This window comes from Podarcis erhardii (assembly GCF_964252035.2).
Source record: "Podarcis erhardii genome assembly, chromosome: 3".
Lineage (NCBI taxonomy): Eukaryota > Metazoa > Chordata > Lepidosauria > Squamata > Lacertidae > Podarcis > Podarcis erhardii.
The window spans coordinates 112,644,591-112,669,416 of NC_138507.1; the positions used below are offsets into that span (position 1 = coordinate 112,644,591).

Sequence of the window (24,826 nt, forward strand, 5' to 3'; positions counted from 1 at the left end):
GTTCAGGCAGAAATTTCCTAAATGGTTTATGAAATCACAAGTGAGAAAGGAGGAAAATAAATGGGAATTACAGGGACCCTCATTGCCAGAGGACGAGTAAGCAACACATTAAAAAAAAAAACAACCCGCAACGCTCTTTCGAAAGTAATCCTAGCTTGGAATTGAAGCATAAATGTGCATGGTTTTCTTTTGTAAACCACTCTTTTTCTATATAAACAGGGGCATATGGAAGGGGAGGTCTGGGGTCTGGCAGCACATCCCCTCTTACCTATCTGTGCAACAGTGAGTGATGATAAAACTCTGAGGATCTGGGAACTTTCCTCTCAACACCGTATGCTGGCTGTGAGAAAGCTTAAGAAAGGTAACCTTCCTTTAGTCCTATATATGCTATCAATACAGCACCTTTTTACTATCCTCCTTTGGGTCAGGCCCTACACCACACCCAGCCTTGCACCTCACACCTGGAGCTGCTGCTTTTAGGAACAGCTCAGTTTTACAACTGTTCGCATGCATAGTTGTGCTCCTTCTGGGTAGTTTGTCCATCTTTGGTCCCCACCCTGCACTCAGCTCTCACCTGTGACCCCTAGAAGCTGTCAGCGTGCGACAGCGGCCACACCCCGGGAATGGTTTCGGCTGACCAGCTAAACCAGGTGAGGGTTTAGATGATGGGTCTCAAACTTTCTGTGAGTTAGGGACTTCCCTTGTATGCAAAGACAGACTCTGGCGGATTGAGCAGACAAGACCAAGAGTGGATCCTGTCAGGAGCTCAGCCTACACTCAAGTAGGACCCTGGTAGAGACACATGCCTGACTGGCATGTTCTCTCCCTCCTGGTCAATCGTTCGGGAGCTTCAAAAGCTTTCTTCATCCCGAACATCACAGCGACCGCTGCCAACTGACACCGGCACACTTAAGGATCTGCAGAGTTTACGCATTTCGCATGACAGAACTGAGCATTTTGGCTAATCTACTTTATATACATATAAACACACACGGAGCACTGCCTCGGTCCAGTATACCTAAAGGAGCATCTCCACCCTCATTGTTCAACCCAAACACTGAGGTCCAGCGCCGAGGGCCTTCTGGTGGTTCCCTCCCTGTGAGAAGTGAGGTTACAGGGAACCAGGCCGAGGGCCTTCTCGGTAGTGGCACCCACCCTGTGGAACACCCTCCCACCAGATGTCAAGGAAAAAAATAACTACCAAACTTTTAGAAGACATCTGAAGGCAGCCCTGTTTAGGGAAGTTTTTAATGTTTAATTCTGTATTGTGTTTTAAATATTCAGTTGGGAGCTACCTAGAGTGGCTGGGGAAACCCAGCCAGATGGGCAGGGTATAAATAAATAAATAAATAAATAAATAAATAAATATTCCAGCAACTCCTGCAGCCAAGCTGGTTCAAAGCATATTGCTCTGCTTTCCTTTGGACCACACTAGCGAGGCTGAGCAGGAGGTCTTGTTGTCTGGGCAGCCCAGGACCTCCATATATACTGTCCAGGCTTGCACCCGAGTTGGTCACTTCAGTGCTGCTAGTGCAGCGGTTTGATTTCACCCCCGGCGGTGCACTCCATTGTCTCTCAAGTCAGATGGATGCCAATAACAACATGCATAGTTATTAGGGACACATGAAGCTTTCCGACACTGCATCAAACTTTTGGTCCATCTAGCTCAGCGTTGTCTACACTGACTGCCAGCAGCTCTCCAGGTTTTCAGGCAGCCCTACCTAGAGTTGTCAGGGATTGACCTTTTGCATGGAAAGGAAATGCTATCCCACCGAGCTGCAACCCTTCCCCTAAGACACTGGCTAATTCTGAGATGCTTATTAATTTGCATTGACTTCTGCCTTCCTCGGCATGGAAGCTCTAAACAGAAACTCTCTCTAAATGTCTTTTTTCCAGGAGGACGGTGCTGTGCCTTCTCCCCCGATGGGAAAGCCTTGGCTGTAGGCTTGAACGACGGGAGTTTTCTGGTAGTGAATGCTGATACCGTAGAAGATATGCTTTCCTTCCATCACAGAAAGGAAATGATCTCTGACATCAAATTTTCCCGAGGTGCACAAGAAATAACTTCTTAATGAAAGGATTTTACTGTGCATTGTTACAAAATACCAAGTTTAGCCAATTATTTTCCTCTTTGGGTTTCTATGAAAATTGGGAAAAATTGAAAACTGCATCATCCTTGTTCAAGAGAGACGTAGCAGCAGACTTTGGGGAACCCAAAGATTTGCAGAAATGCAAATAATCTTTAGGAAAAGAATCTTAATGAGAACTGACTGTCCTTAGTGGGCACAGAACACTGACTGACTGGAGGCAGTGAACAGAACGGAGTGTATTAGAAAAGGGCATGACTGGCTGGGACCCTGAACGGAACACTCCATGCTGCAACATTTTATTGCAGGTCCCACTTGTTCCTCCAGCAGGTAGACCACAGGCCACATCCTATTTCTCAGCCCTCTCCAGCAGTTAACTCTTCCTCTCTGTGCTTCATTGTCCCCAATGTTTTCTCTGCTGTTTGTAGTGACGGGTGACATCTCAGTTCCTCCCAACTGTCAAGTTTCCTTGTAATAATACACACACACGCATAATGTTGCAAGGAAACCGCTGTCAGCATGAAGTGAAACTTGCATGTGAAAGACTCTGGTGCAGTGGGTGGGAGGGGTATATGAATTATTATTATTTACAAAGCCCTAAACGGCCTCAGTCCTGTATACCCGAAGGAGCATCTCCACCCCCATCATCCAGCCCAGACACTGAGGTCCAGCACCGAGGGCCTTCTGGAGGTTCCCTCCCTGCAAGTAGTGAGGTTACAGGGAACCAGGCAGAGGGCCTTCTCAGTAGTGACACCCGCCCTGTGGAACACCCTCCCAGCAGCTGTCAAGGCAATAAACAATTATTTTACTTTTAAAAGACAATTGAAGGAACTTCAATTTAGGGAACTTTTTAATGTCTGATGCTGTATTGTTTTTAATATTCAGTTGGAAGCCGCCCAGAGTGGCTGAGGAGACCCAGCCAGATGAGCGGGGTATAAATAATAAATTATTATTATTACAATTTATTACATTTGTATACCGCCCTTCATCCAGATGGCAGGGTGGTTTGCAGCATAAAAATACAAAACGAAAACAAACTGAGTAGCACTGCATTACCTTTACCACGTTCTTTCCTTTTGCTTGCTACTTTTCCATTACAGTGGTATCTTGGTTCTCGAACTTAATCCGTTCTGGGAGTCCATTTGACTCCTGAAACCAGTTGACAACCAAGGCACAGCTTCTGAATGGCTGCAGGAGCTTCTGCACTCAAGCAAAAGCTGCATCAGACGTCCGGCTTCCGAAAAACGTTCGCAAACCAGAACACTTCCGGGTTTGCGGTATTTGGGAGCCGATCTATTCGGCAACTAAGTCGTTCGAGAACCAAGGTACTACTGTATTTTATAACTCAGCAACATTCCCCCATGCTTCTGCAATGGAAATAAAAAGAAAACCACATCGAATGCCATGCCATGATTTACTTGAGATTCTTTCTTTTACAGATGCAGGGAAATACCTGGCAGTGGCTTCCCATGATAATTTTGTAGATATTTACAATGTGCTCACCAGCAAAAGAGTTGGCATCTGTAAAGGGGCATCCAGCTACATCACGCACATTGACTGGGATTCAAGAGGTAAAAAACCTTGAATATGTGTCCTAGCCTGGTCTCCAGTGAAACAGATTTCGAAGTTCTTTTTGACGTGCTACAAAACATGTGTCTCCTGCTTGCCCAGTGATGAAACCAAAATATCCAGACAACCTCAACATTATATTACATATTTCAACATGAGCCAAGTGCATTTTGACACCAGGGCCTAAAATAACATTTTAAACAAACAAAAATATGACTATTGGGTAAAACACTTCAGATGAGGGAGGTGAAACCGTTACTTCAAATCTTCATTTTAAGCAGCCAAATCATTATTCATCAACGCAAGCTTTCCCTGGCCAATTAACACCACCTACAGACTCAGAGTGTGTGTTATATAAACTGGGCACAATTCAGCTAGTGATGTCAATGGAAAAGTTAATGCAGAACCGCTGTCGGAATGTGGGCGGAGGTTTTTTGGTGACCTCACAGCAGGGCAGCCAATCAGCAGCTTGTGCACCTGACTTCCGCTACAAACTTGTAGGGCAATTTCTCCCCAAAGTTCTACTCTGAAGACGGATGGTATATTTAGATGGAATGCTTTGAGAAAGCTTTCTGGGCCTCTCCACTCCTCTAAAATCTTACACCTGTCCTCGCTCTTAGTGGAATCCAGAGGTAATTTCCCCCCTGATGAAGACTACAGTTATTTTTGTAAGTGCTGAATAACTAGGTTTTAGTTCTTTGTCACAACAAACCATAAAGGGAATTTACCCTTCTTTGTCAAACCATATCTTAATTTAATAGTGAGAGAGCCTCGTCACAATCTCCTCTTTCTTTTTGATCAAGGGAAGCTATTGCAAGTCAATTCTGGTGCCAAAGAACAATTCTTTTTTGAAGCTCCGAGAGGAAAGAGGCATGTTATAAGATCCACTGAGGTAGGAATGAAAGGGATGGTGGAATATGTCACGAATTGAACTTTCCAAGTTTTATATATTGTTGTTGTTGTTGTTTCCTTGCTCTCCAATAAAATAAGAGCATACAAATTGGTTTGCAGAGTTTCCTATTTGCCTTCACCAAAGCTAGTTTGTGATCAGCCTGGTCCTCTGAGCTGTCTTTTACTGTACTAGCCTCCCCCAACCTAGTGCCCTCCAAAAAGTTTCTACTACAACTCCCAGCAGTGCCACCTGAATTTGGTTTTTGCCAGTTTTCTTGTGAACTGACCAGATCTGCAAAACCTAGACTAATGTATGAAATGAAAGGAATGCGTCTATCCTTCAGGTTTCACACTTCTCTGGATTTTACAGTGCAGTTCTTGTCCTAAAAACATACCCAAATTTGTATTTTGGGTTGGGGGGTGGGGGAAGGTATAACTTTTGAAATGTGTATATTGTGAGAAGATACTTTAGAAATCAAAATATTTTTGAGGAAATGCCTAGGGAGAAACAGTGATTCAAACAAAACTTGGTGAACTTGATCCAGTAATGCGATGAGAAATTTCTTTGTGAAATGACCCCTCTCCCAATTGTATTCCTCTGAATTATTTTGCTGATTCTTTGTTTACTCAAGAGTAAGTCTGACTTCACTCAGTGGGAAATATTTCTCAGTAGGCTCATATGGATGTGCACTTTCAGACAACCTGTTTAATATAATAATAATAATAATAATAATAATAATAATAATAATAATAAATAATAATAATAATAATAATAATAATAATAATAATAATAATAATTGTTTCTGTTGTTTTGTTGTTATTGTTGTTGCTGTTGCTGCTGCTGTTGTTGTTATTATTATAATATTTGTATGACATTCCTTGTGATTGGTTTGCCCAAAATTGGTAGGGAGATTAGATGAGATTGACTATTTATTGAGTATCATTCCAATTTGTTTGTAGGGAGGTTAGACAATGCTGTATCAAGCAATTATCATCCCACACTTTCCAGGGCATTTCCCCATCAGTTTCCTGATCGCAAAAAGTCCAGCTTGGAGGGGAAGTGGGTTTGTTGCGCAAGAGCTCTGAATCAACAATCCCGCATCCTGAATTCGAATCCCGTCAGAAAATAGCCTGGAAGCACCTGCAATGTCTGGTTCTTTCCTCCATCTCCCATATCATGTGTTTTTAACCTTGGGTTCTGCTTTGAAATAAGGAATCTTTGGATTTCTTGCAAGACATTATTTTTTTTAAAAAAAAAAAGAAAAGAAATCCGGACGTGAGCTTAGTAGTTCAAGTTTTAAAAATAGGGTTGCATGGAACAGCACACAGTGATTTTGTGTTTTTAATGAGCCTGCTGCAATTACTGCCCTTTATTCGAGGCACATTTAACTGCACTACATCTTTCGAACAAAACGAGCAGCTGGAGGAACAATTCGCCCACTCTGTAAAAGTGTATGCTGCAAGAATCAATTCCCTAGAGGATGTGAGCTGCTCTTACATTTTTGGATTCCATATATATATCTTTTCAGATTGAGAAGATCGAGTGGGAGACGTGGACGTGTGTCCTTGGTCCTACCTGTGAAGGGATTTGGCCAATGCACAGCGACGTCACTGTTATCAACGCGGCTTCTCTCACCAAAGATCGCACGCTCTTAGCTACAGGGGATGATTTTGGGTTCGTAAAGCTCTTCAGATACCCGGTCAAGGTAATGTACAATACAGCTCAGGTTTTGAACTCTTTATACATGTTCCAAAAGCACGCTGGCAAATGGAGGCATCGTGTGTTTTAAGGGAAGATGGGAAATAAGCAGAAGGAATCCTCTTGGTTTTTTGCAGGGTCAGCACGCTAAGTTCAAGAAGTACGTGGGGCACAGCGCCCACGTGACTAATGCCCGCTGGTTACACAATGACTCTGTGCTTCTGACGGTGGGAGGAGCCGACACTGCTCTGATGATCTGGACTCGAGAATTTGTGGGCACCCAAGAAAGCAAACTAGTGGACAGCGAGGAGTCGGACACGGATGCCGAAGAGGATGGAGGTTTGTTACACTTCCAAACTTCACACCATGCATCCATATGGGAGCAGTTGAGACCAGATTCATGGGCTTTTTGTTCACTTAAGAGTCATTCCACACATGATGCAGGAAGAGGAGGAGGTGACATATAAACTGGACCTTCTTAGGTGAGCAAGGGGATGCCATATTTTTTAATGCTTCCCCGTGAAAATAAAAACCTCTTTGTGTAATAAGCTAGCATATCAGGACGAGGGCTGTGTGTCACATTTCTGCTAGTTTACTACTTGCAGGAAGGTTCCCCCCCCCCCAATTTGGAGCAGCATTTAAAGCTATGTTAGCCCAGCCCTGCATTCTAAAATGGCGCATCCCAAAATTGTCCCAACTCATCCCGGGTTGTGTGTAAATGGGCAAGAGATAAGAAGAAGATGATCAGTCAGTGCTGTATTACCAAGTTTGCTAAATAAGTTAATCAGAGAAGACCTTGTGTCAGGAGCTCAGCCTACACTCGAGTAGGACCCTGGCAGAGACACATGCCCAACTGGCATGTTCCCTCCCTCCTGGGCGATCGTTTGGGAACTTCAAAGGTTTCTTCAGCCCGAACATCACAGTGACCAATGCCAACAGACATCGGCACACTTAGGGATCCGCAGAGTCTTTGCAGCTTTGCGTAACAGACCGCAGCAACTCAGCATTTTGGCTAATCTACTTTATTTACATATAAACACACATGGAGCACTGCAACATGGCTCCCTCTCTCCCTAGCATCAGACAGCAAAGAGAAAGAACAAAGGACAATAGTCCCACTTCATGGAACACAGTAACACAAACATCCTGTCTCCGTCACTTCCCACTCTGTGGAGTCAAAACATATACCGTCACGTAAAAGACAAAAATCCCATGACTGTAATCATGGAGCAGGAATTCTAACACCGTGGACCACCCTAATATTTGCAAGTTTTAAACTGTCATGGCATTGGCCATGGGCACCCTGCTTTTTGTTTTGTTTTTTCTTAGATGATGAGGAATCATGCTTTGTGCTTAATGAACCGTGCACACATTAATTTCTATACTACGATATTGCAAGCACCTAAACAAGTGTTGCATTCCATTTTGCATCCATCAAAGGTTATGACAGTGACGTTGCAAGAGAAAAAGCGATTGACTACACCACGAAGATCTACGCCGTGAGCATCCGAGAGATGGAGGGCACAAAACCGCACCAGCAGCTGAAGGAGGTTTCCGTGGAGGAAAGGTATGGCAATGGGGAGGCGCTCAGTTGCTTTTCTCCGTTGTTCCATCAAGGGGCCTGCTGTTCCGCACAGCTCCAAAACCTACATTGAAACATCCACGTTACTCTGCAAACTAATGCTCTTCCTTTTTGCAATGATACATGCTTATTTCAAGGCGTTATATTGCAACCATCCATTTTTAAAAAGTTCATCTGCGTATACTTTAAAGTTCACTGTGGGTGCTGATACGTATTGCGTTTTTAAATCTACAGCTGTCATCTCCCTTATTTGGATGCTGCCATATCTACCAAATCTAAATTCTAGCTTTTCTACATATTGTGCTGAAATAATGTATTCCAGGTACCACCAATCTGTATTGTCCATATAATTAGGAATGCTACCATGTATTTCTTTCAAACAAAAGTGGAAAAGAAAAACCTTTCCCCATGGTTCTGGGTTTGCATTTGGGGTAGTACTTTTTCTTTTAATTTAAAAAAAATAAATAGGTGTAGTTACATTGCAGATCTTTTCATCAACTCGTGAAGTTTATGGTTCTCCCTTAGTGTGGGTGCCAGAGTTTGGCCTGGCAACTTTGTCTATTATTTTAATAGCTTGGGGAAATCAAGACACTATTCAGGAGACAAGCCTCTACTCCAGCAGCCCAGTCTCCCACCTTCCTTTCTGTGCAGCAGAACAGGAGCCCTGCTTGCTACAGGAGGCAGAGGCAGGGGGCAGGATGGTTTGAAGGATAAAATGAACTATAGAAGTAATGCATATCAAAATAGCATGGAGGTGATAAAACAAAAGTTGCTGTCAAGAGCTGGCTATCTTATCTGCTAGGTCCAATTCTTATATTATCTTTTTTAAAAAAACACTTTTTATTAGTTTTCCAATGTACCGCCAATAATAGCGAAATTATAACAATAACAATTCCCAAATTATACAATTATCAAACTGCCAATTGACTTCCAATTAATACATTTTAGTTAAAGTGGTTCCCGCATGGTGGTTTGGGTGCATTCCTGATCTTATAACACTGTGTTCCATAATCTTAATTAATGTCAGTTACATTTCAGTTATAATAAGAATCCCTTAGTCAACAGCTACATAATTAATGATTTCCATTTGTGTTGTTATAATATATAAATTTATAAAGCTTCAGGTGAGGAGCTCAGACTTTTATCTTTATTCTGCCCTGCGTGTGAAAACTCTTATGTCCATGGATATTCCTTCTGTCCATATATGGTGTTGTCTCTGTTACTTCCCAGCTGTTGTTCTGTCCCATTGTGGCTTCAGGCGAAACTGAATCTTGCTCTGAATCTTGAAGTTTCTCAGAGGTCTTATCTCTCCATCCCTTGCTTCGATGTCTCAGAACAGGCAACTGTCTGGTAGAAACCATTCTGTCTCACTAGTAAAACATGTCACAGATCTTTGCCATTTACCCCTCAGCCTAGGAAAAGGTGGGTAATTTTTAATATTCCTTTCCAACACCCAGAATCTCTGCAGCGTTCTTATCACAGCCCCCAGATTCTTTTCCTTCCAGCTAGAGATTTATGGCCCAATTAAACTATATTTTAGATTACATTCCATCAGTAACGCAAACAAATCTCAGTCTCTTTTTCCTGTCTGTTGTTTTTAAGCAGAGGTGAGGGGAATTACTCTGTCTTTCCATCACAGTCCTACTTGAGCTTCCCCTCACCCTCCTTTCTTCATTTCAGATCGCACATAGTTTCCATCTCTGCTTGTTAATAACAATATTACTCCAACGTCCCTTCCTCACTTGTAAATATCTTTTTGTCTTGCATTCTGGGGAGGGTTGCTGAATCATAAATATATAAAAGAAACTTAAAATAAACAAACCGTGTGCTTCCCTCTCCCCACACTCCTCACACTGAAGAAAATATTATCTCAGTTCAAACCTTTGATCTGTGTAGCTGATATATTCCGCAGTATGTTGTTGCAGCCCTTTTCCATCACGCGCTGGTACATTAAAGTCAATTAAAAATCCAATTAAACAGAGAACCTCTGCTTCTTTTTTTTTTTTAAAATAATTTTTATTGATTTTACAACATAAACAAAAAACAAATAAACATAACACGACTTCCCCGAACCTCCCCTTCACTGCATCCATATTTTAAAATTTTTAGCAATTCTTCATCCCATTTTTATATTTAATTCTCTTTAAAAAAAAATTCTATTTTATAAATTTCAATTTATAGCTGTAATTCTTTGTATCCAATCCCTTGACATCTTAACATTCCGAGATTTTACAACAATTTTTAAGATAGATTTTAAATTTTTTCCAGTCCTCCTCCACTGTCTCTTTCCTCTGGTCACGGATTCTGCCGGTCATCTCTGCCAGTCCCATAAATTCAGTCACCTTGGTCTGCCATTCTTCCAGAGTAGGTAATTCTTTAGTCTTCCAATACTTCGCCAAAAGGATTCTTGCTGCTGTTGTTGCATACATAAAAAAGGTCCTATCTTTCTTTGGTACCAATTGGCCGACCATGCCCAGGAGAAAAGCCTCCGGTTTCTTTACAAATGTCCACTTAAGGATTTTCTTAATTTCGTTATAGATCATTTCCCAGTAGGCCTTAATCTTTGGGCAGGTCCACCAAAGGTGATAAAAAGTTCCTTCACATTCATTACACTTCCAACAATTGTTATTGGGCAAATGATATATCTTTGCAAGCTTGACTGGGGTCATGTACCACCTATAGATCATTTTCATTATGTTCTCTTTCAGGGCACTGCATGCCGTAAATTTAATACCTGTGGTCCATAACTGCTCCCAGTCAGCAAACATAATATCATGACCAATATCCTGTGCCCACTTAATCATAGCTGATTTAACCGTTTCATCCTGTGTATTCCATTTTAGCAGCAGATTATACATTCTAGACAAATTCTTAGTATTGGGTTCTAGCAATTCTGTTTCTAACTTTGACCTCTCCTTCTGAAATCCTAGTTTTCTGTCCTGCTTAAAAGTTTCATTGATCTGGAAATAATGTAACCAATCTCGGACTTTAGGTTTCAATTTCTCAAAACTCTGTAGTTTCAACTTTTCACCATCATATTCTATAATTTCACAATATTTTGGCCAATCTGTATCCATGTTCAGTCTTTTTACCGCCTTGGCTTCCATTGGTGACAACCACCTAGGGGTTTTACTTTCAAACAAATCTTTATATCGATTCCATACATTATACAATGCTTTCCTAACAATATGGTTTTTAAAATTTCTATGTACCTTTACCTTATCGTACCATAAATATGCATGCCAACCAAAGTTATTATCATAACCTTCCAGGTCTAGAATGTCTGTATTCTCAAGAAGTAGCCATGGTTTCAGCCAGCAGAAAGCTGCTGCTTCATAGTAAAGTTTTAAGTCCGGCAGGGCAAAGCCCCCTCTATCCTTTGCATCAGTTAGAATCTTAAATTTTATTCTGGGTTTTTTGCCCTGCCAGACAAATTTAGATATGTCTTTCTGCCACTTCTTGAAACAGTCCATCTTATCTAGGATTTGCAATGTCTGGAACAGAAACAACAATCTCGGCAATACATTCATCTTGATAACAGCAATTCGGCCTAACAAGGAAAGTCTCAATCTTGACCATATATCAAAATCTTTCTTCACTTCAGCCCAACATTTCTCATAATTATCTTTAAATAGGTTCACATTCTTAGATGTTAAATTCACCCCCAGATATTTTACCTTTTTAGTAATTTCCAAACCAGTTTCTCTTTGAAAACTGTCTTTTTCCCCCACCGTAAGATTTTTTTCCAACACCTTTGTCTTATGTTTATTTAATTTAAAACCTGCTACCTGACCAAATATTTCAATAAGTTCCAAAACTCTTTTTGTACTGGTTTCTGGCTGTTGTAATGTCAAAACTAGATCATCTGCAAATGCTCTTAACTTATAATGTTTAGTTCCGACCTGTATACCTTTAACCAGCTGGTCTCTTCTAATCATATTTAGGAAAACCTCCAGTACCGATATAAACAATAGAGGAGAGATTGGGCATCCCTGTCGTGTCCCTTTCTCTATTGGAATTTCGTCCATAACCATACCATTTACAATTAGTTTGGCCTTTTGCTCAGAGTAAATTGCACTTATACCATTTTCAAAGTTCTTGCCTACCCCCATCCCTTGGAGATTCCTCTTCATAAAGCTCCAACAAATATTGTCAAAGGCTTTCTCTGCATCCACAAAAATCAAAACAGCTTTTCTATTTATGTCAGTTTCCAGAAGTTCTAGAATATCTATAATATTCCTCACATTATCTGACAATTGCCTGCCTGGTAGAAAGCCTGTTTGGTCCCTGTGAATCTCCTCTAACAACACTTTTTTGAATCTTTTTGCTAAAATGTCTGCAAAAATTTTATAATCCACATTCAAAAGTGATATAGGGCGATAATTCTTAACTTGATGTTTCTCAGTTTCTGTCTTCGGTATAAGTGAAATGAATGCTTCCTTCCACGATTCGGGAGCCTTTTTCCCTTCCAAAATTTGATTGCAGACTTCTTTCAATGGTTGTATTAACCAATCCTTCAGTACTTTATAATATCTCGCGGTTAGTCCGTCTGGTCCTGGTGATTTTCCCAGCTGCATATCCTGAATGGCGCTCTCTATTTCTTGATCTGTAATTTTCTCATTCAAACTCCTTCTATTATTTTCAGAGATTTTTGGTAGGCCGTATTTTCCGATAAATTCTTCTATCTCCTGTTCGTTTTTTGGCCCTTGTTTGTATAATTTCTTGAAGAAACTTTGAAAACAATTGCTTATCTCATTTGGTTTATTAATAAACTTCCCATCTACTTCAAGTGATGTCACTGTATTCAATTTTTGCCTCTTTTTCAGTTGCCAAGACAGTAGCTTCCCACATTTATCTGCGGACTCAAAAGTCTTTTGTCTCATTTGTTTAATTTTCCATTCTATTTCCTGATTCATCAATTCCATATATTGTGTTTGATAGAATTTTATTTCTCTTAATATCTCATGAGATTTAGGCTTAGATCTCAATTTCTTCTCCCCTTCTTTTATTAGGTTCCAAATTTTCTCTTTCTTCTCATTCTGTTTTTTCCTCTTTATTGAATTCTGTTGTATTAGGAAGCCACGCATCACGGCTTTACTTGCATCCCAAATAACTCTTTTTTCGGTGTCTGATCTCATGTTAATCTCGAAGTAGTCTTTAAGTGTTTTTTGGGCCTTTTTACAAATTTCCTCATCTCCAAAGAGGGTGTCATTCATTCTCCATCTAAAGGTTCCAGCTGTTGTCAGTTTCATTTCCATCTTGACAGCATTGTGGTCAGAACAGGTCTTTGGGCAGATTTCTATTTTTTTAACCTTCGATGCCAGATTACTAGAAGTCCATATTTGATCAATTCTAGTCCATGTCATTTTTGCTTCAGAGAAAAAGGTCCCCTCCCTTTCCAGAGGGTTCCTAGTTCTCCAAATGTCAATCAGGTCCATAGTGTCAGTCAGTTCAAAGAAAGTCTTTGGTAGTCTTCCATCATTAGATATTGTTTGTCTTTGGGCCTTGTCCATGTTTGTGGAGACGACTCCATTCATATCACCCATCATTATGATTTTAAAATCCAAAAAGTCCATTAAAGTCTCGTGCAACTTCTTGAAAAATTCAACCTTCCCCTCGTTTGGTGCATAAACTCCAACAATCAACATCTTTTCTCCATAAATTTGAATTTCCACTGCCAGGTATCTTCCTTGGTCATCCTTAAAAATCAGTTTTGGTTCAAATTTTTCCTTAACATAAATCACAACTCCTCTTTTCTTAACTCTATCTGATGAAATAAATTCTTGTCCTAATCTCTTGTTTATTAAAAGTTTTCTATGTATCCTGGCAATGTGGGTTTCTTGTAGGCAGATTACATCTAGATGTTCTTTCTTTAATAGATGAAATACTTGGCCCCTTTTTCGAGGGTGGTTCAAACCATTACAATTCCAGCTGTAGAGTTGCAGAGACATTTTTGTTATTGGGTAGCTCTTCCACCGACTGCACCAAGTTGTTGTTCCTCCTCGGTCGGTGCTCGGTTCAGTCCAAATGATAGATTTGAAATGTCCGGTACTTCCCCCTCACTAACAGTTCCTTTCTGAAGATCCTCTTGATTTCTTTCCAAAAAGAGTTCTTTATCCTGGTTTGATTTTATTTTAATTTTCTTCCCTTTAAAGTTAAAGGACAGCCCTTGTGGAAATTCCCACCTGAATGGGATATTATTCTGTTTAAGTAGATCAACTAATTCTTTAAATTGAAATCTAACCTCCAAAAAATATTTAGGAATATCCTTGAAAATCTGGATCTGAGAATTTTTAATGACCAAAGCCTTCTGGAAATGTAGGTTCAGTATTTTGTCTCTTTGTTCCTTTGATCCCAGGGTAATTAAACAATCTCTTGGCTTCTTCCCTTGCTTCCTGCCAATCCGAAAGGCTGAGGTTATCACAAATTCATCTTCTTCTCCATCTAGCTCATCATTCCAAAAATCTTGAAATTTATCTGTGAGGAATTCCCCAAGCTTGTCCTCTTCCTCTTCTGGAACCAGTCTTAGTTTCAGGTTCTTGCTTTTCCTTTCCAGTTCTAGTAGGGCTAATGCTGTATCATGTTCATGTACTTTTTTTGCAATAGGCGCAAACTTTCCTTTGGTTTCTTCGGCAGTAGACCTAGCACTCTCAGCTATTCTCCTTGTTTCCGTAGACTCTTGAACCAAACGGTTTATAGAATCTGTGTTAGATGAAATTGTTGTTGTGTTCAGGTCTAATCTTGTTGTCAACTCCGTCAGTTTCTTAGAGTTCTCTGTAGACTGTTTAGTAAGTTCTGCAGATTGCTTGGTGAGTACTTCTAGTGACTGATTTATTTTGAGCAGAGCCTGTGTCATTGACTCCATTGATGCTGCTGTTATTTTTTCTTGTGCAGCTGCTGCTCCTGATAAAGAGCCTCTTTTTTGAGCTTGTTTTTGAGCCTGCTTTGTTTTACTTCTTGTTGAAATCTCTTCTGGCGGGTTGCTCATAACTCAAGGTCATTCACACAGGAAAGTTGCAAGTGGAAAGTCCCGCTGGATACACCGTAATGCAACTAAAGCCCTCTAGAGGGGGAAATTGTAACCATCCAAAGTCACCCACAACAAAGAAACAGAAAGTCCAGAGGCAAAAGTCCCACTAAGAGTCTTTAATTTGTAGCACTTTACTGTTAAAATTGTAATCCACCAAAGTCCCGTTAATATGTTTCAAATAAGTCTTATTTTATAACCACTGTCCTTTGACAGCTCACTTGACAGTTCCTTTTTCAGGCGATCGCTGCTCCGGCAGCCTGACCAGAAGTGTCGGCAGCAGAGGTTTTTTATTCCTTATCCCTTTCTATTGCAGGTTAAATTAATTCTGTTTCCTCCCCCCCTTCCCCTGCACTACAGGGGGGAGATCCTTTCGATGTCTGGTCTAGTAAAAGTTAAAAAGAAAGTCCATTTAAACACAGCTCGGTCTTTTCATTGCTCCGTTAATCATGCAGATCCGGGAGGCTGACTTCCTTAATTTTTACCTTCCCGTTTTCAGCCAAATCTTCTGGATTTTTAAGTCCCGTTTTAATTTTGCGTTCTTACTCACGGGTATTGTTGTTGCCAATCGTTAGTTTCAGAAAGAAATCGGCGCTCTCCGTTAATGGCGACGCGGCTTCACTCCGTAAGCTGGGTAGCGATCCTCAGCACCGCGCTCACCCCGATGCCGCTCCGGAGCCTTTAAAAAGGCTCTTTCACGATGCCGGGGGGGCGCAAAGGTGCCCACCGAATCTCCTTGCTCACAGGCTTCAGCGCCTGTGATTTTGGGGGTCCCCCGCTCAGAGAACCTCTGCTTCTTAATGGCAGCGTTGGAGCGTTTTCGCCAGGCAAATTGTTTTTGAACTCAGCGCCTCCCTGCTTGCATCCCATGCCGGAGTGAAAGCCAAGTACCGAGACGAACTGTGAGTGAAGCCCCTTCCCCCCGTCCCGGGGGGGGGGGATTTGCAAGGATGATTTGCCCTCTGTCATCCTTGTTTTTCATTTGCCGACGATCCCCCACTGTCGTGGGGGCTGCCTTCATTAAGGCAGGCAGGACCTGAAGCCTAATTCTTACGTTATCCAAGAGGCATGGGTGCTGATTGCACCCTCAAACAGTGACTGTACCTCATCAGTTTCACATAAGGATGGCATAATAATAATAATAATAATAATAATTTATTATTTATACCCCGCCCATCTGGCTGGGCCTCCCCAGCCACTCTGGGCGGCTTCCAAAAGAATATTAAAATACTATGATACATCAAACATTAAAAGCATCCCTAAACAGGGCTGCCTTCAGATGTCTTCTAAAAGTCTGGTAGTTGTTGTTCTCTTTGACATCTGGTGGGAGGGCATTCCACAGGGAGGGCGCCACTACCGAGAAGTCCCTGTCCATATATTCAAGGGAGGCATGGCGTCCTGCCACCGCCTCAGCCTCCCTTACCTGGGTTGCACAGCAGCAATAGTAGGCTCCTGCAAAGTCTCATGCGATTTTGTCAAGATCTCAGAATATTTTCGTGAAATTTCACTGGAAGCCAGCGCTGTTGCTGGCGCCACATCTCCACTGGTGGTGGAGGTGGCAGGGTGCCTGCGAAGGTGCCGCCTCTTGGGCTTCTGCCACCTGAGGCAGCTTCCTCCCCCTGCCTCATGAGTGGGCTGGCTCTGCTGCCACCATGTGAAAGCCTTGTCAGCGAGCAAGACCACATTTCAAGCCTGATCTTGAAATTCCTCTCCATGTGAGACTAAATGTGTTGGGAGACCAGAATGTCTAAAAGAACTGCCTCTGGATTTTCTCATTCCCTCTCCATTTCGGAGTATCCCTGCTACGATAAAACCAGGATTGAGGGAGGGGGACGAGTGGGAATCATAGAATCATAGAATCATAGAGTTGGAAGAGACCACAAGGGCCATCGAGTCCAACCCCCTGCCAAGCAGGAAACACCATCAGAGCACTCCTGACATATGGTTGTCAAGCCTCTGCTTAAAGACCTCCAAAGAAGGAGACTCCACCACACTCCTTGGCAGCAAATTCCACTGTTGAACAGCTCTTACTGTCAGGAAGTTCTTCCTAATGTTTAGGTGGAATCTTCTTTCTTGTAGTTTGGAACCATTGCTCCGTGTCCGCTTCTCTGGAGCATCAGAAAACAACCTTTCTCCCTCCTCTATGTGACATCCTTTTATATATTTGAACATGGCTGTGATTTGGAGGAGAACAGCATATGTGCAATGGAGAACTAATGGGAGGTACAGGAAGATTGTTGTCCGCATTAAACTACAGTATGGATGCGAGTGCATTTTACTTTCAGATTCTGTGGAAGTTGTTTTTTTTAAAAAAAAATATCTTAGGGTATTTACTTGATGCAAAATCGGTACCTTCGTGCTGTTTGAAAGGTAGCCTTTTAATTTTTGTTTGAACACGAGAGGAAGGCAAAGCAACAACAGGGTCTATGGAAAGCAGGCTCAGAAAACAACGAGCCAAAATAATAGGTTTAGCGGAACGTTTTGGGTGCTGCTGTTTGCCACTCCAGTGCTGCTAAGCAGCTGTAAACTGCTTTTGTGTTGAATAAGCAGGGCTTAGAGTTGTTTTGCTTAGCTGGAACAGCACAAAGGATTCAGAGTTTACTCGTGGATCTAGCTGGCACTGTTTCTCCAGGGCTGCAAGAGGCCTCCACTCTCTGCATTGTTTTTATGTACTGTCTGTGATGTGTGCAGAGCAGTCACTGCTACTCCTTGAATACAGGATACGTGCGATTCCTCTGTCCTCTCCTTCACGTTGGCAGCTTCCTTGCCAGCAAAAGGCAGATAATATGCTGTGGCAGATCTCCATGGAAACGCTATCAGCTGGCTCAGGAGGCCCTCTGGTGTAGCAGAGACACCATAATAGTCACAACATGCTGCTGCTGCTTCCTGTGAGCAACATGGAAATGGGCTCCATTTTTTCCCACTTTTAATTTGTACACCGCCTTCCTATCTTACCGAAGGTGGTTTGCAAGCTGAAGAAACAAAGAATGTACACCTTATGACAATCTAATCCAATACAAAAATGTGATAATAAAATGTAACTTTAAAATAAGCCACTTATATCACACAAAGTACCATATTTTTCGCTCTATAAGATGCACCAGACCGGAAGACGCTTCGAGTTTTTGGAGGAGGAAAACAAATAAATAAAATAAATAAATAAATATTCTGAATCCCAGAAGCCAGAACAGCAAGAGGGATCGCTGTTCTGGCTTCTGGGATAGCCGCACGAAGCCTCTTCAGGGCAGTGGGATGAAGGCTCCCTGCACAGCGATCCCTCTTGCTGTTCTGGCTTCTGGAATAGCTGCGCAGTCTGCATTCGCTCCATAAGACGCACACACATTTCCCCTTACTTTTTAGGAGGGAAAAGGTGCATCTTATAGAGCGAAAAATACGGTAATATTCAATAATCCATTAGAATAGCATTGAATAATGTAATGGGATGTGGGGTTGCTTGTACGTAAGCCGCAAACTGCTCCAAGCTGAGTAGTTTGGTCAAACTTTTCCCCGGCTGGACAGTCAGTACTCCGTGACTGTCTCAATCACTGGCAGAATCCGTCAGTGTGCGTTTCCTGAACTTTTTCCAACATAAAAGCTCTTTGACACCAAGTCTCCACCTAGCCTCCCTGCGCGGAAGCTTTCTGCGCAGAGTGGGCGTCCCAAGCGGAGGCTCTGTGCTCTCCCCGCTGGTCTCGCTGGAACAGTCTCGGAGCCCTCCCTCCGAAGCTCCCTCAACCTCCCCTTTCTTCCTAGCGTCACGCCTATCTCCTTCCCCAGTGGAAGTGAGCTCTCTCTCCCTACTGGGTCCTTCTCCTGCATCGCTGCTGCGCCTTACCTCCTCTCCTGTCTCCGATGGCAGTTCCCTGAGAAATAATATTAAATATCAGCATATAAAAATTAAACAGAAATCCACTCTTGACAGTTATAATAAATAATTTCTAAACTATAATCAATAAAACAATGGCAAGTCACAGTGCATAAAATAATACAATACAAATTGAGAAGCAGAGACTGGAGGGTGGAGCAAGGTGGGTGGAAGGAGGCCTTGCCTGATGCAGTCTCTCCCCTCACAGTCTCCCCTCCATAACTCTGACTCCTCTCCAAACTGCAGACCCAGACTTGCCCACAAAACCCACACTTTTTGTTGGCAGCTTGTCCGTACTTAACCAGATTCTTCTTTCAAATGGCTGGGACTTCTCCTTCCAAGGACACCTGCATGGTGTTGCCTCTCCCTCTCTTCAGATTCCCCCTAATTGTATGATACCTTTGCCATAACCCCTTGGCTCCCCACCCCCCACAAATGAAAGAAACAGATTGGATCTTCAGAGAACAAATAAGCAGATTGAGTTATGGCGAATGAAGTTGTCCTGTTTGCGCAAGGACTTCCAGTTGTGCAATGGAACTTGCCCTCTTTCTCCTCCCTCTTCATGACCCCTCACTCTGTTCTAGTGTTTTCCCCAGCCCACTGGAGCAGATTTGCAAGGGGTGGTGGTGGAAGGGGTGCAGGAAGAAGAGACGGGAAGGAAGTTCCATTTCACAAGGGATATTCCTTGCAGGAATGGGATGACTTTGTTGGATGCAACCCACTGTTACAATGTGTTACGTGACCACGCTGAGAACTCAGGTCTTGGTTGTTTTGTTTTGAAACGTCCTTACTTGCGGATGGTTTTGGAATCAACCAGTGGCGTAGCGTGGGTTGTCAGCACCCGGGGCAAGGCAAGTAATTTGCGCCCCCTAACCCTGGATTTGCGCCCCCTAACCCTATCCCTAACCCTAACCCCCAGATCTTGCGCCCGGTGCGGCCGGCACCCCCTGCACCCCCCACGCTACGCCACTGGAATCAACGCATGGGGCCCTTTCAAGCATCGCTTCCTCTAATTGCAAACTTGGATGGTGAGCGCCCACAGGAGTTGAACCTGAATGCCACCGCTAAGTAGTGAAAAGGAAGCAACAGCATGCTCAAGAGAATCCGGGGATGTGTACAGTTATGAAAAATCATTTTTAAAAAACCTAAAGGATAATAAAATAAAATATATATCTCCAGGTGGCCCAGTAACGACTGTGTATGCTTAGTAGACAGTGTGTTGAGTGTGGAAAATAAAAATGGAAAGCTGGGTTGCTCTGCTTTGAGCTCTTTGCAGCTTACAGTAATCCTGGTTCCTGCCTAGTTGGCTGGCATGAGGAGTTCTTCTGTTAGGCGTTGCGATACACGGCAATATTTTGTTCCAGGTCTCGCTTGTCTTACACTATTGGTACTGTGCGTTCTGTGTCCTGGAAATGTCAGCACATCCTAAACTGAAAAGTGTGTTAATCCATTTGCAGAGCCCTTTGCAGTGGCTTAGTTCGCGCAACGTGGCAAGCCGAACTACGGCTTACTGGGATTGCTCAAATGGGTGGACTCCCCAAGACGCATTTGCAGCTGTTTTACTCCACCCTGTTTTGTTTTTAAAAACTCCTGAGCCACACTGAGGCGAGCCAAAGTTTGACCTGGTATGTGATCTGAACCTGGAATCAAGGCTATGCTTAGTCCTTGAGAACCACGAGTTGCAGCTAACATTTTTTGCTTGGCTTACCATGCTGTGTGAACCAGGTCAGTGAGACACAGTGAGATCCTTTAATTGAAGCCACTCGTGTATTTTCAAGAAGTCTACTGGAAACTACTAAGAATTACTTTTTTAAAACATTTGTATCCCATCACTCTTCAGATAACTTCGGTTGATGTTCATGGTTCCCCTTCTGCATACCTTTTATCTACAGAGACAATTCTGTGTGGGTTGGTAGCAATTCGATTTTTTCTCATAGCAGCTGGCCCCAGGTTGCTCCATAAGGTTTATGGCCGAATCCAGATTTGTCTTCTCTAGATTTGTCTTCTCCAGATCCAGCTGTCTGTCCACTGCATTGGCTGTCAAAGTAATCAGATTCCTATAAGAAACTACGTTGCACAGAGTAAAATAACAACAAGCTAGCAATGAGCAAGCTGCTACTTGCCTGTGCTGAATGTTTCAACTTTCAAAAATGAAGTGTTCTAAAAAGTTGTAACATGATTTGGGAGTAAGTAGTATGTGTGTAAAATTGCATAGAAATCATTAAAATGATTGCGAAGTGTTTGCAGTTATATATTAATATTAATATTTAGCCTTACCTGGATTTTTCAAAAAGATAATTTTAAAATTCTTTGGTTTTCTGAAATACCTTTATGTGCTTCTTCATCAGATGTAGACTTAACCAAGCTAAATATTGCCCAGTCACTAAAATAATAGCAGATTTGAATTCCTTGCACCCAAAAACGTATTTGTCAGTGCTGTTTAACCTGTTCAGTTTCTGCTTTTGGAAGGAGGGAGGTGTGTTTTGCCACCTTCTTGAAAGAGATTAGTTTCCTCCCAGCCAAGCAACTTCTCTCTTTCCCTGACTTGATGCATTCTTTCTTGAAGACCACGCCACGCCCAGGTTCTGGCCTCGAGTCTTAGCCTCCTCTCCCCACACACCACTACAGTCTTGCTGTTCACACCTCTGCAAGCATCTGCCATCTGTATCCACTCCTCTTCTCACCAGCCAATATTTGTATGTGCCACTTATACGGAGGAACACATGCCAATCCTCATAAACCACAGCAGCTGTAGTTCCAGAGCCTGCAGCAGCCATCCAGGCTAGATGCCAAGAATATCTTCCATGTTGTCCCTTGGGGTTTTTTAATGCTGAGTTTCCAGAAGCTGGAAAAGGAGGGAGAGTCTCTCTCTGTCTCTCTCTCTCCCCTCCTTCTTACAAACCATAGGAGCATTCAGACAGCTCCAACAATGTGGATTGAAATTTAGGTTTCTGCTGCATCTAGTTGCCAAAAAGTGTTTGCTGGACCATTAGAAGCCAAGGAGAAGCCATTGGAAGCCTTTGCTGCTGCCATGGTGGACTCTTCTTAGACACGTGGACCAGCTGAGACCAGCTCAGCCTGATCTCCCGCAGGCCTGGAAAACCAGGGGCAACCTTCCAGTTATTCTCACGACTTTTTACCTTGCTTTACAGCATGCTCAATTGGCTAACAATACGAGATTGTTGCAACAGCTTACTTAAAAAAAAAAGCTTTAGCAACAAATCTAAATGGCGTTACAAACCAAACCCATCCAGTAATATTCAACAAAGTTAAATGTAACAGAGACCAATAGATTATTTCAACCGGCCACCAGTTATTTGAATGCAAATTTAGCCCCAGCAACCCCACTAAAAAAAAATGCTTTAGGAAGTTTACAAGCTATGGACATCTCCCTAGGAAAGTTATTTCTAGACTTGAGGAGCCACTACAGAAGAGACCCTTCCCTGACTCATAAGGCCTGCTTCAGTTTTTGGTGGTGTCTTCACAGAGGGCCTCTCTGGTTGTAGAGTAAGAGAAAAATAACTTGGATCCTCATAGGTCACAGCTATGAGGGCTAGAAATTTCATGCATTAAAAACAAACCAAATCTACAAGATACCAGCTCTCTCCATCTTCAGCACAATGTGGTTTGTGCACAGAGGAACTGTATACTTGTGAGAAATAGTATTGGCGCCTAGGGGTTGTGTTTAATTTTCCAAGATGCTGTTTTCAAATCTGCTCTGGAGAGTTGCAGTGGGACCCAAAGCCAACATAGGAAGTGTGCTGAGGAGAGGGGAAGAATTTTTTGTCGCACAAGGAGAAATTCTTACACTGAGGGAACCTTAGCCATAGTGCTACAATGAATATGCCCCACAAACACTTGGGTTTTAACCTTAAAACATTCCAGGCTGGATCATGCTTTTGCACCCAAAAAGAAAAAAAAATGCAGTTGAGTTCCATTACCTGGTCCATTTTGAGGAGTTAATGGCGAATTGTTCTTAAAGAGCTGCTGTTTTGAACCTCATTTGTGCCTACCTAAAACTTCGTAGACCTTGATTCTTCTTTTTCCAAATGTTTTGTTGTTTCCTTCCAATTCAGGGCTTTCCTCTACAACAGAAAGAGAGAAGTGAAATTTGTATTGTAACCATTGTTTTAACAAGGCGGGTCTGGGCATATAAATCCTGCGGTGATTTTAGTATGTGCATTTCACTGAGAAAATTAATGGATGTTTCTCTCTCCTCTCCCCCCCCCCCCCCGTTTTTCTTCTTTCCCTTCTCGTTTTGCTATCTCTCCCTCCCCTCCATCTCCTCCTTTCTCCTCCCCTTCCTTCTTTGTCTTGCTCCTCTGATTGGCTCTCCGCCACTTGCTCTGTCTGCTTAATTTAGGAGTGGGGCACTTATCAAAGGAGCCACAGGAACAGTCTCGCGGTGTGGGAGTCCTAAGAGAAGTGCTCCCACACCACGGGACCATTTGGTCAGTAGCGCGACTGTCCCGGACAAGCCAGGGCAATTGTAAGCCATACAGTTTTATATTTAGGACACGAATGAATTGTACCTTGGATGAGAAAGATATTTATATGCGCCAGACTTGAATCGCTTTAACCAAGCAGGCCATATTGTTGATGGTACTTCTGATGTCTGCAGTTGTTTGATGTTACTGATATGTGGGGCATTGCAAAAAGCCTTTGCATTTTGCCTTTTACTAACACCTGATTTGTATCCCTTGTTTTAAGCATCCGTCTGTTTTGAATTGCATGGCCGGGTGAACAAATAACCTCTGTGCTAACCAGTGGGGAAGTAACCCTTAAACAGAAAGTTAATTGCACAAGGCGCATTAATTGCTCTGCTCTCTCCCCCTGCTGCCTTTCTCTAATACAGTGGTTCTCAACCTGTGGGTCCCCAGATGTTGTTGGACTACAACTCCCATCATCCCTGAGCACTGGCCTTTCTAGCTAAGGGTGATGGGAGTTGTAGTTCAGCAACATCTGGGGACCCACAGGTTGAGAAAGGCTGCTCTAATACAACCAACGCAGTACGGGCGTCCTTTTTGGGCAAGCATGCCTCAACTCAAATATGAAGTATTAAGCGCCACTCTAATACACCTTGCAGAATATATGCAACCCCACCAACAGTGCTTTGCTTTATCTCTTCTGTTGGCCTACTGTGTCTGACAAAAAGGGTTGCCTCCTGGGCACTAGCCTGTCTCATGAAAAACACCTCCAGCATTTCCCTGTTCAGACGTTATTATCAGATTTCTTTGTGATCCTTTTATGCTGCATACAAACGATAGGACCGCCGCACCTTCCAGAAGTTGCTTATGCTATTGACAATACTAACTACTAGCTGATATGTGACTTACCTTTCAAAATGGCTCCCATATTTTTTTTGCATCGCTACTTGAATTTTTGAGACTAACTGGTTTGTGTAAAGTTGGTTCATTTGTGTGTGCAGAAGGTACTTTTAAGAGAAATGCTTAAATTGCTTTATGGATGTTCACACGTTAAGTTTATTTGCTCCTTTCGAAATGCCGTCCATGCAGTTTTTGATGGTGACAGAGGACAGAGGGGGAGGGTTTGGGTGCTATGGCAATGTGCACCTACTGGAGCTTGGACCAACTCATTTACCCCTTTTGAGGAAGGAATATAATCCAGTGCAAGTCTTGGGCTCTCACACAGCCAACTCCACCCCTGAAGAAAAATATAGAAAGTGAGCCATTCTGTGCTGCTTCATCTGTCCCTGGAGAACATGGAATGTGCCGAGCAGGTGGACAGGAAGTGTCTGTCTGTCTAGCCCTCTATACATGAGAGATGCACAGCCTTGGTGTTTGCATGGATGAAACACCTGTATGTTTCATTTGAAGAGGGCTTTTACCTCCCTATGTCCTCTCTGTTGCTGCTGTGCCATCTATATAAACGGCACCTTACAAAGTTACTGTTCACGGCTTGAGTTCGTATGCAACAGAAGGAGCTAACTATCCTGAAATGAATCCTTGTTTGGGGCACACAACCGTAACTGTAATGCATTGAGAATGGGACTTAGTACGAAAAAAGAAAGTTTGTGCTTGGATCAGATGTTTCTTGGATAGGAAAGAGTTTTGTAGTCCTAGCTAACTGACTCATTGGAGAAACG

The 24,826-nt window shown here is 42.6% G+C and overlaps 1 protein-coding gene across 8 annotated transcripts in view; it reads left to right on the top strand.

Moving 5' to 3' along the window:
- Positions 1–24,826, top strand: part of EML6 (EMAP like 6) — a 201,059-nt gene that overhangs the window by 125,526 nt on the left and 50,707 nt on the right. For 7 of the 8 annotated variants that reach the window (XR_014154519.1, XR_014154520.1, XR_014154521.1 and 4 more), the window contains 7 exons: positions 220–361; positions 1,897–2,049; positions 3,527–3,658; positions 4,460–4,548; positions 6,077–6,253; positions 6,384–6,585; positions 7,687–7,813. Coding sequence is in view for 2 of the 8 variants with exons in the window: in XM_081854438.1 (XP_081710564.1) it covers positions 220–361; positions 1,897–2,049; positions 3,527–3,658; positions 4,460–4,548; positions 6,077–6,253; positions 6,384–6,585; positions 7,687–7,813 (1,022 nt within the window). In the remaining 6 variants the exon portion in view is untranslated. Of the gene's footprint in view, positions 1–219; positions 362–1,896; positions 2,050–3,526; positions 3,659–4,459; positions 4,549–6,076; positions 6,254–6,383; positions 6,586–7,686; positions 7,814–23,083; positions 23,210–24,826 lie in introns of all 8 variants that reach the window. The other variant, XM_081854439.1, reaches the window with a different exon arrangement.